The following is a 15323-nucleotide window of genomic DNA, read 5'->3' as shown; positions in this document are numbered from 1 at the left end:
ATATATTGAGTTACTTAACAGTTACTAGTATAAACATGTACATGAATATATTGAGGTAATCAACAGTTACCAGTATAAACATGTACATAAATATATTGAGTTACTCAACAGTTACCAGTATAAACATGCACATGAATATATTGAGTTACTTAACAGTCACCAGTATAAACAGGACATGATTATATTGAGTTAATCAACAGCTGCCAGTAGAAACATGGTCACAAATATATTGAGTTACTTAACACTTTATAGTATAAAAAAGTTCAGTTGTCACTGAGGTTTAGCGAGCTGTTAAACTGATATGACTGCTTATCGTGATTGCTGTAACAGGAGATGAAAGATGATGAAGAACAGCAGGTATGGCAAATCATTACCAATTATCTTTCAGCCTTTGATGACGTTCTCTCTTTGTATCTCCACATTCCATTCTTTTACTAATCTCAGAGTGGTATGAGGAATCAATATAATGTTTAACTTCCTGCTTTGCTCCTTCCAATATATTTGAGCATTAAAGTATATCTAGTTTTAATTATAATAGAATGATTACAAAAAATAGCTTGTTATGGCCTTCCCAGATCTCTAAAATACTCCTTGCATTTCTGTTTATATTAGATATAATATGCCGCTACCTAACAAACTGCATATTTTAAAGACGCTTTCATTGGTTACCAATTTATGAACTATAATAATAACTAAACTTTTATAGATGTAGCCTAACAGCATCTGATTAAGTTTATATAAGTACAGCTCTTTTCCTTATCTATTAAAACTATAACTATAGAAACAACTTAGAAGACCAAGATCCCAAGTGCCAAGCTGCCTATGAAGGTCGCGTTATTGTCAACCTGCAAATGAGCAACTTGTTTGTTGCACTACAGAATGTAACTATAAATAATAAAGTGGAAGATAGATGGGTAATTTCTGGCTGGGATAAGGTGTTAATATGGGAATGGATCTGAATAGTTTTTGGCTGGGGTAGACATGAATGACTAAACCAGATGGGTTGCGCCATAACAGAGATCGACAATGACAACTTGCAATACTTTTAGCCGTCTACATAGCTTTTAGTCAGACGCATTTTGACAAGCTTTGTTCCAGTTTGCCAAGTCGTAAGAAGACAACTCCTTTTCAGCGTATTTATACATGCAAGTTAACAAATGTTCATTGTGAATACGTAACAAAGTATGCTTGCCATCTGTTTGCCCAGTTGGTTTAAAAACTAGAATTGAGGACAAGTTGTGTTGAGTAGCTCCGAGAAACACAAATGTGAAACCGTTTTTAATAGTCGGACCCTGTCAAATGTTCTTAGCAATTCTCCACAAATATAACATAAAAATATAACATCCTTTAGCTGGCGTCAGCCATTCTTATACTCAATAAATACTTTAATATGAAGATTTTTAAAGAATTCAATCTGGCTTCATCAACAAACTGACTTTGCTCACGTCAAGAGCTGTAGAAGTCATCCAAGTTCAGTAGTTCCAAGTGGGGAAGTGGTAGAGTGCCCAGTCTTCATTGGAGTCCACAACTATTCCATGTCTGTCTTTGCGTTACGCGTTGAAGCTAGCCTTTTTCACAACTGTTAATAAAATCCCTTTATTTGAGAAAAGTGGGAGGTCTGCCAATACATTAGTAAAGTTTTCACTTTTGACACCTTTAATATAATTGACAGAACATAAATAATGATTATTTTATGGGAATTTAATTTGATTCTATAACTGAAAAGATTTAATTATAAATTTTAATGTCAGTGGCTTGTAATTGGGATCTGTCTAGTGAACCATATCACGCATAGGAATGATTTGCTCATCTATGTACTTGTTTTATTCTGTTCTAAGGTCAGGTTCACTTTTCCATCTCTCAGCCATGGGCCATTGGCCCATTTATATCTAAAAAGTGTAACATCAATCTGGTGACCTGTCCCATATTTGACTAGTTCCCAACTAAAAAATATACATAGATCGCTGTAATCTATGTATACTTGCTCTCTTGATGCCACTACATGGACATGCTTTGGAACACAGCTATATTGTGCAATGATCTTAAAGAGAGATTGTATATTGTTCTGTAGTCACCCTCGTAGTATGGAATGCCAAAAAAGGAAACTCTTAGGTGAACTTGGTGATTTTTAGTTCACTGATAACTTATCAGGTTTTTGCAAGGTGCCAATCAACTCGACTAAAAATGTTCTATCATTTTCTAGATTGGGCCATGTTGACATAGTTTGAGATGATGCATTTCCTGTAGCATTCATAGTTCATCAAACATATGAAGTTTTTGAATTATTTTTTCTAGAAGAAAAGTTGAAAGCGATTAAATTTGGTAAGCCCAATAAAACAAGCTCTTTGATTGGTCAGAATCAATTTAAACTCAGAAAGCAATATATAGTAAGAAATATATTTCCTTCATAGTAGACTTGCTCCTATTGTAATACTCGCTAGGTAGTCTGGGTCAGTCAGCCAGCCTAGTTCGCACATAAAATGCTGAATTGCACATATCTTTGTCTCGGTTTCTAATCTAGCATTTCTTCCTTGCAGTTTATGAAGGATGCTACTGGAGCCATGCATGACTTTCAAGCAGCAATCAAGTTGAATACGTCTTACTCTCTCGCTTACTTCAACGCTGCCAATATCTACTTCAAGAACAAACAGTTTAAACAAGTAAGCCTGATTTTTCTTTACCTTAACCACACACCTTCATCACATCTTCTGATCAATAAAATGACATCATTTGGGAGGAGAGCTTCTGATGATGACACGGGGATAAAGAGTGGCACGTCTAGCAGATAGTATCTTGGGTATTTTCAGCTGGTGTCAGTCTGGCAGATCACTATCTGCTCTGAACTAGCTCTGAACTAGCTCTAGGCCTCTAAGTCTTTGAACCATGGTAAAAGCCTTCTGTCATTTGTTTTATGGTCCAAACATAAGGCTTGTTCTATCAATAATGGTGGCAAATTGAAGTGAGAGCTTTAAAATGGTCTCTAGTCATTGTAGTGGAGGCTCTATTAAAGAGGAAATTCTTTGATCAGTTGCATGACCAGAATAGCTATTGGAATGCGTTGATGACCAAAGGAATAATTAAACTTTCTTTTAAATGTATTTTGTTAGAATATTTTATCACAATTAAATGTTGCAACAATCACCTCTTTGGAGTTTTAACACTTGATAATTTGAAACACCCGTAACATAGACATCAAGTGTCAAAACAACTCAATAGTTTTATACAGTGTTTGACCTGGTGACACTCACTAAATGTCCTGATTGTCACCCTATCTAAGGCTCTTGATCTGAACCATTCTTATCAAGTATCATAGCCACCTGCTTCCACCCGCTGTTCTGTTTTAAGGCTCTATCCTATTACGATCAGGCTATTCAATTCAATACCAGAGATGAGTCAGCATTGGCTAACAGAGCCATCACCAAAGCCGTCATTAAAGACTTCAGTGGAGCATTCTCAGACTTTGCTCAGGCCCTTCTCATCAGTCCAAAATCTGCCTACATCTATTTCAACCGAGGCAACCTCCATTTCACAAAAGGTAAAAATAGCTGCATGCCTCATATACTTTAATACCAGGACATCTATCACATAATTGCATACTTCTTACAATAAGAGTTGTTATGACAAATTAACTAGCTCTTAAAATATGTCAGCCATGATCAATCTTTATTACTTTTATTCAGATCACGCTGAAAGTCAGCCGAAAGAGAACTTGTTTTGTCTTGTCAGTTAGCTCCTTGGCTAAAAAATCTCAAGTCGGATACGTGTATATCGGTAATAGAACCCGCTGATAAACCTGCATCTATAACACATTTGTTTTTTATTAATTGGCCACATTCCAAAAGTCTATGAGTTTAACCTAACCTTAGAGCTGAATGTCATCTTCGTGATAGAAATAATTTTTAAGGAAGTAACTGTTCCAGGAGTGGCACAAATCCAAAAATTAATCATCAAAATTTAATTGGTTCTGGTCAACAGCTGAATGACGCTGATTGCAGGTGACTGGAAGAAAGCTGAAGAGAACTACTCACAGGCGCTAACCCTCCAGCCAGACAATTCCTTGATGCATAAGCGTAGATCAGATGCTTTGGGTAAACTCGGGCAGAAAGAGAAGGCTGTACAGGACTACCAGTATGCCATCCAGCTACAGGCCAGGATTAGATTTCTCAAATCAATCAACACAAGATGAACTTTATAGAGTGCTTTGCTCCTGATTATGAACTCTGCTGTATCTGTTCGACAACTTGTTGGACAAGTTAGAGCATTTTTCTGTTGTACTCTACCACGCCTATTTCTTGGAACTCTGCTGTAATACTCAGCAAGTAGTACTCTAGCATACTTTGCAGTAGAAACGTTAATACGCTCACTGTGACATTAACTGCAAGAAGCTATGGTGTATACAAATCATATTCTATGTATAACTAATTTATTGCATTCCCCATTTATTACAAGAATATAAGAAATGCATCTTGATTCCTTTTGTCAATGCTACAAACTATTGCAGAACTTGTGTTGAAATACCTTATATCGAGAAGGCGAAGGACAATAAAGAAAAGTTACAGCTCCTTAAGGATGGTGGGGGGTGTACAGGCTGACCCCAATTGTCCTCGTATTCCTGCTAGTTATTCCTCTAGTTGTACTGGAGGTCAGATGAATGTTTGAGTTATGTTCATCAAATGAATATATGCATGTGGTTGCTCAACACCAAGATATTCAGACCCACTTTGAAAATATCTGCACGAGTAGCTTACCAATAATGATGTTTGACAAACACAAAATATTGTTTGGATTTTACATTTCTTAGAAAAGCCAGCTTTGCTTTGATTTGAATTTGTTTAATATATTGTTCGAGTTCATTTTCCTTATGCAAGACAAATTATCATAATTGCTAATCTAAAATTATTGTTCACAAATAAGAAAGATTCATGACAGGTGATGAGATATGTGTAAAACAAAGCCTTATAGCTGGTGTTAGAGTTACTTCAAGTGTAACTGAACACTTGCTGTGGGTGTCAAAGTGTAAATCAAAGGCTATCTGCTATCAAAGTGTTTTGTCTATTGAGAATTTGAGTCACTAGCTGACTGATTTAGAGTCTAAGCTTTGACATTATACATCACCCAAACGTATCTGATCTGAAACGATGGTAAGATTTATCCAACCATGGGTGAGTTTGGGTAAATGAAGAAGTCGATGAAATTAATCCTCATCCCACTCATCATCATCGTCTTCCTCATCGCTGTCACCTATAAGACGGTATACAAAGTAATGATTATTCTGTTGCACTAGTTTGAGGAACGTATAGAAAAAACGACTATGTTCTTTTCATCTACAAATATGTTGCTTGTATGTATTAATTTGAGAATGATTAGATAAAGCTGTGGAACCAGTTTGCAGAAGAAGCTAAATGTTACAATGAATAAACACTACAACCCACAAGTTGTGTGCTCGTTAGGGTGAGTAATAATTAAGAGAGATAAGTAAATTGAAGGAGTGAAAAAGAGGATAGGTTAAGGATAATTCCCTACAAGGCGCATCTGCACGATGAGTAATTTATACTGCTGACGAAATATTGACAGTCCAATGAGCAGGGGAGATAAATGACCACTGATGATGTGCAATGTTACCTGATGGATTGACAGCCTGGTTTCTCTGCACCATGTTTTTTGGAGCATTCAATAAATTGCCACCTCTTTCTTCAGTGACCTTCACAGGCAATGGGCTGTGGTCAATCTGGCAAAAGAACATTCTGCAGTCTTAGTATGATGGGCATTTATTCATCGGCTTAAAATGGCATTCTACATTTAGCTAGCGGACCAAATGGGGAGCCGTCATAGACGGTCTGCTACATAATCGACAACAGCCTTGTCGTCACGACGATGGCGACTCTACTCAAATACAAAAACATCTGAAAATAAAGCTGAATAAGTAAAAATTGGCCAAGTAAAAAGTATAAGTAGAAAAATATCTTGCGTTTTCGACATGAATCAACCTATGCAAAAATTAAGGTTTCAACAAATTTAATTATCTTAAAGGTTGACTTGCAATAAAATTCACATTACAGTTATTTGATATGAAAAGATTCACCATGTCTTACTCTGTTGTATTGTAGGTGCAAAATATGTGGGAATGTGATTACAAGCTCTTAAAAGCTAAAAAACGAACAGTTAATTGCAGCCACGCGAGACCGCCGTAGTTTGGAATCTCTCCATTTGGCTGACAAACTCCAACATTTTGGTTATTGTTTTGACAAATGATGTTATCACGTGAAATTAAAGGCCAATAAAAAGCTCGATATAAAACTTCTCGTAGCACTAGTTTATGAAAAATATTTCTGGTTCTACCGGAAAGCCCGTATCAAATATAAATGTCCGCTAATTCACAGTACCGTTTCAGCCTGGTCTAATCATCTAGTCATAATCTGATCATGTGACCCATACTTTCTGCCAAATCGCGCGAACAGTTTCTGCAGCATTTTTCGGCTATTGCAGGTGACCAACAGGCTCCTCATGTTCATCAGAGAATGATATGCACTCCTTCGAGCCAAGGTTAAAAAATTAAACGAGTTTTATGGTAGGTTTTGAGATATCAGTGCTCAAATGACACTTTACAATGATGATGAAATAGATGGGTAACGACAACACACATGGTTTTATTGAATGCGTGAAGTATATTTGTGAAAATATTTCAACAAATGAGGTTGCATGAAAGTGTAGAGAGAAGCCATCGTGTTTAACTACGTCTCATTTGAACCGTTTTGGAAAGAGAATCCAAACTACGGCGTTTTCGTGTGGCTGCGATTAACTGTTCGTTTTTTAGCTTTTAAGAGCTTGCAGTTGCATTTCTACATATTTTGCACCTCCAACACAGCAGAGTAAGACATGGTGAATCCATTAATATCAAATAACTGTAATGTGAACTTTGTTGCATGTCAACCTTTAAGAATTGTCCGAAATGTTTCATGAACAGCCCCAACTTACAATAGCAGCCATCATATATACGTTGCAAGTAATTACATCTTTGTTCAAACATAGACAAGTGATTGTAAGAAACCCTGTTGATATGGTCATTTGAAAGAGAGTAAAATAGAATCGATGCTATATTAATCAGAAAAAACGATTTCACTCAATGAGAGATGCGTCTGTTTTATATCTACTGACATAGCGTAACGTGTTTATTTCAACACCGGGCATCAGCTAAACAAAAGACGTATTTTATTGGTGAGTGTAGCCAGGCTTTAAATGCGCGTACATGCTTGGGCTGTCGAGCCTTTTCAATAGCATTTAGAGGAGGTGCTGGTGGCCTAGCACCGGCTGAAGGAGTACGTGGAGGCACAGAGACTCCAGATTGATGTGGAGGAGGAGGAGTTGCTGCAGTAAATCCTTGGCGTCGAGTTGAAGGGAAAGGAAGTGGGGCTCCACCGAGTGCTGGAAACCCTCTAATTCTGCGAGGTGGTTGGGCCCCTGAAAACGCAGTAGTAGGCAGAGGCTGCAAATCCCGGCTAGCTTGTGGTGCAAAAAAACTTCCATGCTTTGGTGGAGGAGGAGGAGGAGGTATATCTAGTAAGGAAGGAGAACTGGTAAGGAGGTAGCACTAGTAAGTGTTAATAACAATTGAAATATAACTAGCAGGTGTTAATAACCATTGAAATATAACTAGAATGTATTAATAACAATTGAAATATAACTAGTAAGTGTTAATAACAATTGAAATATAACTTGTAAGTGTTTATAACAATTGAAATATAACTAGTAAGTGTTAATAACAATTGAAATATAAGTAGTAAGTGTTAAGATCAATTGAAATATAACTAGCAGGTGTTAATAACAATTGAAATATAACTAGTAAGTGTTAATAACAATTGAAATATAAATAGTAAGTGTTAATAACAATTGAAATATAACTAGTAAGTGTTAATAACAATTGAAATATAAATAGTAAGTGTTAATAACAATTGGAATATAACTAGTAAGTGTTAATAACTTATGAAATATGACTAATAAGTGTTAATAACAATTGAATTATAACTAGTAGGTGTTAATAACAATGAAAAAGGAACTACTAAATAAATTATCATGAAAAATTACTAATATTTCCAAAAATTAATTATAGCACATAAAACTAGAATGGCCTTATTTCCAGCTATTTAAACTATAATAAGGAGGCACTGCACTACACCTACTTAGTAGCCTACTTAGTAGGCTACTAAGTATTGAATTGCAGTACCCCTAAGGGGTACTGCAGTCCATGAGTGTATAGTATACAGTGGTACTGTTACAGTCAATGACTGTATAGTATATAGTGATACTGTTACAGTCAATGACTGTATAGTATATAGTGATACTGTTACAAGCAATGACTGTATAGTATATAGTGATACTGTTACAGTCAATGACTGTATAGTATATAGCGATACTGTTACAGGCAATGACTGTATAGTATATAGTGATACTGTTACAGTCAATGACTGTATAGTATATAGTGATACTGTTACAGTCAATCACTGTATTTTATATAGTGATGCTGTTACAGTCAATGACTGCATATTATAGTGATGCTGTCACATTCATGCAATGGAGACTGCACACATGTTGCATGACAGCGTGTTTCTTTTGGAAGATCCTAACTCTGAATCCACATTTGGGAAAGGAATCACCAAAGTGGTCAGGTCCATTAAAAAATAGAATATATGCATATGAAATTGGATGTTAGAATAGCTATCTCTAGTAATGACTCGTATAACATGCAAACTACGGAAGGAACCTCAAATAGCAATAATTTATGTCAGATTATTAATACTCGGCATAATTTATTCCTGGCTTATGCTTATCAACAGCCCATAAAATTTATGTAGTTACTTCGAGCGGCAGCGGAGCTTGGGGCAGCGGACTTTGGGGCAGCGGGTCTTGGGGCAGGAGGAAGACCGTGATTGTCATTCTTATTCTTGACAGCATCTTTACTCACTTGCTTTTCAATGATTTCATAAATCTTCTTTCGAATGTCCTCATCTTCTAGGGCGGCTTTAAGAATGCCGGCCATGTCAAACGGGGACTTCATATCTGCATCCAGCTGGTTAATATGCATAAAGTTTATATAGGAAATACTATTATAGGGAAATTGCATTCTACATGTAGCTAGCGGATCAAATGGGGAGCCGTCATAGACGGTCTGCTACATAATCAACAGCCTTGTCATCAGGACGATGGCGACTCTACTCAAATACAAAAACACCTGAAAATAAAGCTGAGTAAGTAGAAATTGGCCAAATAAAAAGTACAACTAGAAAAATATCTTGCGTTCCCGGTATGAATCAACCTATGCAAAAATTAAGGTTTCAACAAATTTAATTATTTTACGAATTATCCAAAACGTTTCATGGACAGCTCCAGCTTACGACAGCAGCCATCATACATGTATATACGTTGCAAGTAATTATATCTTTGTTCCAACATAAACAGTTGATTGTAAGAAACCCTGTTAATATGGTCATTTGAAAGAGAGTAAAATAGAATCGATGCTATATTAATCAGAACAAACGATTTCACTCAATGAGAGAAGCAGCAGTTTTATCTTTACAGACATAGAGTAACATGTTTATTTTAACACCTAGCATCAGCTATACAAACGACGTATTTTATTGGTGAGTGTAGCCAGGCTTTAAATGTGCGTACATGCTTGAGCTCTCGAGCCTTTTCAATAGCATTTAGAGGAGGAGGTGGTAGTGGCCTAGCGCGTGCTGAAGAGGGAGGTGGAGGCCCAGGTACTCCAGATGAAGGTGGTGGAGGTGGCGGAGGTGGCGGTGTTGCAGTCGGTCTTTGGGGTCGAGTTGAATAGGGAGGGGGCGGGGCTACATCGAGAGCTGAACCACTTCTATTTCTGCTACGAGGTAATGGGGACCCGGAAGGTGCGGTAGTAGGCACAGGTTTCAGATACTGGCTATCATTTGGTGCAAGAGAGCTTCCATGCCATGGTGGAGGAGGAGGTAGATCTAATAAGGAAGAAGAACTAGTAATTAGGAATAACAATTGAAATATAACAAGTAGGTATTAATAATAATTGAAATATAACTAAAAGGTATTAATAATAATTGAAATATAATTAGCAAGTGTTAATAACAACTGAAATATAACTGGTAGGTATTAATAATAATTGAAATATAACTAGTAGGTGTTAACAACAATTGAAATATAACTGGTAGGTATTAATAATATTTGAAATATAATTAGCAAGTGTTAATAACAACTGAAATATAACTGGTGGGTGTTAACAACAATTGAAGTATTACTAGTAGGTGTTAATAACAATTGAAATATAACTAGTAAGTGTTAGTAACAATTGAAATATAACTAGTTAGTGTTAATAACTATTGAAATATAACTAGTAAGTGTTAATAACAATTGAAATATAACTAGTTAGTGTTAATAACAATTGAAATATAACTAGTAGGTATTAATAATAATTGAAATATAACTGGTAAATGTTAAGAACAATTGAAATATAACTAGTAAATGTTAGTAACAATTAAAATATAACTAGTTGGTGTTAATAACTATCTAAATATAACTAGTTAGTGTTAATAACAATTGAAATATAACTAGTAGGTATTAATAATAATTGAAATATAACTAGTAAGTGTTAATAACAATTGAAATATAACTAGTAGGTATTAATAACAATTGAAATATAACTAGTAGGTATTAATAATAATTGAAATATAACTAAAAGGTATTAATAATAATTGAAATATAATTAGCAAGTGTTAATAACAACTGAAATATAACTGGTAGGTATTAATAATAATTGAAATATAACTAGTAGGTGTTAACAACAATTGAAATATAACTGGTGGGTGTTAACAACAATTGAAGTATTACTAGTAGGTGTTAATAACAATTGAAATATAACTAGTAAGTGTTAGTAACAATTGAAATATAACCAGTAAGTGTTAATAATAATTGAAATATAACTAGTGAGTGTTAATAACAATTGAAATATAATTAGTAAGTGTTAATAACAATTGAAATATAACTAGTAAGTGTTAGTAACAATTGAAATATAACTAGTTAGTGTTAATAACAATTGAAATATAACTAGTAAGTGTTAATAACAATCGAAATATAACTAGTGAGTGTTAATAACAATTGAAATATAATTAGTAAGTGTTAATAACAATTGAAATATAAGTAGTGAGTGTTAATAACAATTGAAATATAACTAGTAAGTGTTAATAATAATTGAAATATAATTAGCAAGTGTTAATAACAATTTAAATATAACTGGTAGGTATTAATAATAATTGAAATATAACTAGTAGGTGTTAACAACAATTGAAATATAACTAACAAGGGTTTATAACAATTGAAATATAACTGGTCGGTGTTAACAACAATTGAAGTATTACTAGTAGGTGTTAATAACAATTGAAATATAACTAGTAAATGTTAGTAACAATTGAAATATAACTAGTAAGTGTAAATAACAATTGAAATATAACTAGTAGGTATTAATAATAATTGAAATATAACTGGTAAATGTTAATAACAATTGAAATATATCTAGTGAGTGTTAATAACAATTGAAATATAACTAGTAAGTGTTAATAACAATTGAAATATAAGTAGTAAGTGTTAATAACAATTGAAATATAACTAGTAGGTATTAATAATAATTGAAATATAACTGGTAAATGTTAATAACAATTGAAATATAACTAGTAAGTGTTAATAACTATTGAAATATAACTAGCAGGTGTTAATAACAATTGAAATATAACTAATAAGTGTTAATAACAATTGAAATATAACTAGTTAGTGTTAATAACAATTGAAATATAACTAGTAAGTGTTAATAACAATTGAAATATAACTAGTAAGTGTTAGTAACAATTGAAATATAACTAGTTAGTGTTAATAACTATTGAAATATAACTAGTAAGTGTTAATAACAATTGAAATATAACTAGTTAGTGTTAATAACAATTGAAATATAACTAGTAGGTATTAATAATAATTGAAATATAACTGGTAAATGTTAAGAACAATTGAAATATAACTAGTAAATGTTAGTAACAATTGAAATATAACTAGTTGGTGTTAATAACTATCTAAATATAACTAGTTAGTGTTAATAACAATTGAAATATAACTAGTAGGTATTAATAACAATTGAAATATAACTAGTAGGAATTAATAATAATTGAAATATAACTAGTTAGTGTTAATAACAATTGAAATATAACTAGTAAGTGTTAATAACAATTGAAATATAACTAGTAAGTGTTAATAACAATTGAAATATAACTAGTGATTGTTAATAACAATTGAAATATAACTAGTAAGTGTTAATAATAATTGAAATATAACTAGTAGGTGTTAATAACAATTGAAATATAACTAGTAAGTGTTAATAATAATTGAAATATAACTAGTAAGTGTTAATAACAATTGAAATATAACTAGTAAGTGTTAATAACAATTGAAATATAACTAATAAGTGTTAATAACAATTGAAATATAACTAGTAAATGTTAATAACAATGAAAAAGGAACTACTAAATAAGTCATCACAAAAATTACCAATATTTAAAAAAATTAATTATAGCACATTAATTAAACTATAATGGCCTTATTTTCAGCTATTGCAACTATAATAAGGAGGTACTGCAGTACACCTACTAAGTAGGGGTACTGCAGTCCATGACTGTATAGTATACAGTAATACAGTTACAGTCGATGACTGTATAGTATATAGCGATACTGTTACACCCAATGACTGTATAGTATATAGTGATACTATTACAGTCAATGACAGTATAGTATATAGTGAACCCTGAGATACAATTACCCTGATATATGATTTTTTCACCTTACGATGTTGAGCACTTTGAACTCTTCACCTCGCCATACGATATTTATTTCACCCTACGATATCGAGAAAAGTTTCGCCCGAGTTGAAATTTGGCAGTCGGCGTGCTCATAAAGCACGTCGAAATAACAAAGACGCCGAAATTCTATTCGCCGAAAACATTTTCACAACGTCTTGAAGAGACACGATGACCGATATTTCTCAAGTCAGTATTCCGCATGGTAAAGTTTGTGAAAATTACTCAAGCGAGAGCGAATATTTATTTTTAACGTGGTACTCTTATTTACTATTAACTTTTACTCACCATATTTATCTAACTACATGTACATCTATATTTAATTCGTTAGCAATGGACTCGGCGACCAGTACAAACATCACAGGGAGAAGGAAGGCAAGGACAAGCTCAGAAGCGATTAGATTTTAGTGATGAAAAGTTGAAATTTAGTGAAATAGTTAAAAATACATACTAAAACTTAGCTTTATTTAGCTTTAAATGCGTGTTTAGTAAGCTAAACTTATTTGAAGTGATTTCAAAGCTTATGTTGTACGTACGTCTTGAAGGTAAGAACTCAGTTACCGTGCCTACTGAATTTCGTACACGCATTATGATGTTGCATTTTATAGTATTGCAGATTAAAATCAATAGGTGCATTTAATACAATGCAGCTATTGTAGGTAACTATAGTTACTAAAGTTAACATACTATTTTGTTTCTAATTTTCATTATGTACAACACTTTTATAAAATTTTGGACGATTTTTACCTTTTTTTGCATCATATAATTACAATTGTTTCTATACCCAGACATATGATTTTTCCGCTATACAATGCCAACCTTGGGACGGATCAACATCGTATCTTGAGGGTGCACTGTATTCTATTTTTTAATGAACCCGAACACTTTGGCGATTCCTTCTCCAGACGTGAATTCAGAGTTAGGACCTTTAAAAAAACACGCTGTCATGCAACATGTGTGCACTCTCCATTTCATGAATGTGACAGTATCACTATATACTATACAGTCATTGACTGTAACATGGTCACTATATACTATACAGTCATTGACTGTAACAGGGTCACTATATACTATACAGTCATTGCCTGTAACAGTACCACTGTATACTATACAGTCATTGACTGTAACAGTACCACTGTATACTATACAGTCATCGACTGTAACAGGGTCACTATATAATATACAGTCATTGATTGTAACAGTACCAATATAGACTTACAGTCATCGACTGTAACAGTATCAGTATACAGTGCACCCTCAAGATACGATGTTGATCCATCCCAAGGTTGGCATTGTATAGCGAACAAATTGTATGTCCGGGTATAGAAACCATTGTAATAATACGATGCAAAAAAAGGTGAAAATCGTCCAAAGTTTAAAAAAATGCTGTACGTAATGAAAATTAAAAACAAAATAGTATGTTAACTTTAGTAACTATAGTTACCTACAATAGCTGCATTGTATTAAATGCACCTATTGATTTTAATCTGCAATACTGTAAAATGCAACATCATAATGTGTGTACGAAATTCAGTACGCACGGTAACTGAGTTCTTACCTTCAAGACGTACGTACAACATAAGCTTTGAATTCACTTCAAATAAGTTTAGCTTATTAAACAGGCATTTAAAGCTAAATAAAGCTGAGTTTTAGTATGTATTTTTAACTATTTCACTAAATTTCAACTTTTCATCACTAAAATCTAGTCGCTTCTCAGCTTGTCCTTGCCTTCCTTCTCCCTGTGATGTTTGTACTGGTCGCCGAGTCCATTGCTAACAAATTAAATATATATGTACATGTAGTTAGATAAATATGGTGAGTAAAAGTTTATAGTAAATAAGAGCATCACGTTAGAAATAAATATTTGTTCTCGCTTGAGTAATTTTCACAAACTTTCCCATGCGGAATACTGACCTGAGAAAAATCGGTCATCGTGTCTCTTTGAAACGTTGTGAAAATGTTTCCAGCGAATAGAATTTCGGCGTCTTTGTTATTTCGACGTGCGTTATGAGCCCACCGACCGCCAAATTTTAACTCGTGAGAAACTTTTCTCGATATCGTAGGGTGAAATAAATATCGTATGGCGAGGTGAAGAGTTCACAGTGTTTAACATCATAAAGTGAAAAAGTCGTATATCAGGTTAATCATATCTCTATCGTGTAGTTTGCATCGTATTATGTAATGTATTATGTAACACCCTCTTTGTCATGTAGCTAGAATTAATCCCTCAAGCCAGCATTAATGAGAATACATGCATAGTGTCAAGGTGTACATTTTGTGATTGCTCTAATAAACCACAAGCTATTTCGGCTCTAAACTACACTAGAAATGTCAGTGAAGGTATTCGAGCTTATCAAGACATATGAGGATGGTAAAAGCGGTGACTTCAGTGTATGGGTGGACAAGCTAGAGTTAGTGGCCAAGCTTCAAAAAGTGGACGATCTCACA

The 15323-nt window shown here is 33.8% G+C and overlaps 2 protein-coding genes across 2 annotated transcripts; one reads left to right on the top strand and one right to left on the bottom strand.

Moving 5' to 3' along the window:
* Positions 1 to 340: 340 nt before the first annotated feature.
* LOC137390771 (tetratricopeptide repeat protein 6-like) lies at positions 341 to 4186 on the top strand. Its single transcript, XM_068077091.1, has 5 exons — positions 341 to 357; positions 782 to 935; positions 2538 to 2660; positions 3346 to 3535; positions 3996 to 4186. Exons 1-5 carry the CDS (start codon positions 341 to 343, stop codon positions 4184 to 4186), a joined length of 675 nt encoding a protein of 224 aa, XP_067933192.1.
* A 1008-nt stretch (positions 4187 to 5194) lies between these two features.
* Positions 5195 to 13463, bottom strand: LOC137390770 (actin nucleation-promoting factor WAS-like). Its single transcript, XM_068077090.1, has 6 exons — positions 13412 to 13463; positions 9667 to 9983; positions 8854 to 9064; positions 7247 to 7458; positions 5623 to 5728; positions 5195 to 5241 (listed from the first exon to the last, which is right to left on the bottom strand). Exons 1-6 carry the CDS (start codon positions 13461 to 13463, stop codon positions 5195 to 5197), a joined length of 945 nt encoding a protein of 314 aa, XP_067933191.1.
* Positions 13464 to 15323: the final 1860 nt, after the last annotated feature.

The sequence above is a fragment of the Watersipora subatra genome, chromosome 3 (genome assembly GCF_963576615.1).
Source record: "Watersipora subatra chromosome 3, tzWatSuba1.1, whole genome shotgun sequence".
Taxonomy (NCBI): Eukaryota; Metazoa; Bryozoa; class Gymnolaemata; order Cheilostomatida; family Watersiporidae; genus Watersipora; species Watersipora subatra.
This window is presented reverse-complemented; position numbering and strand designations above follow the sequence as displayed.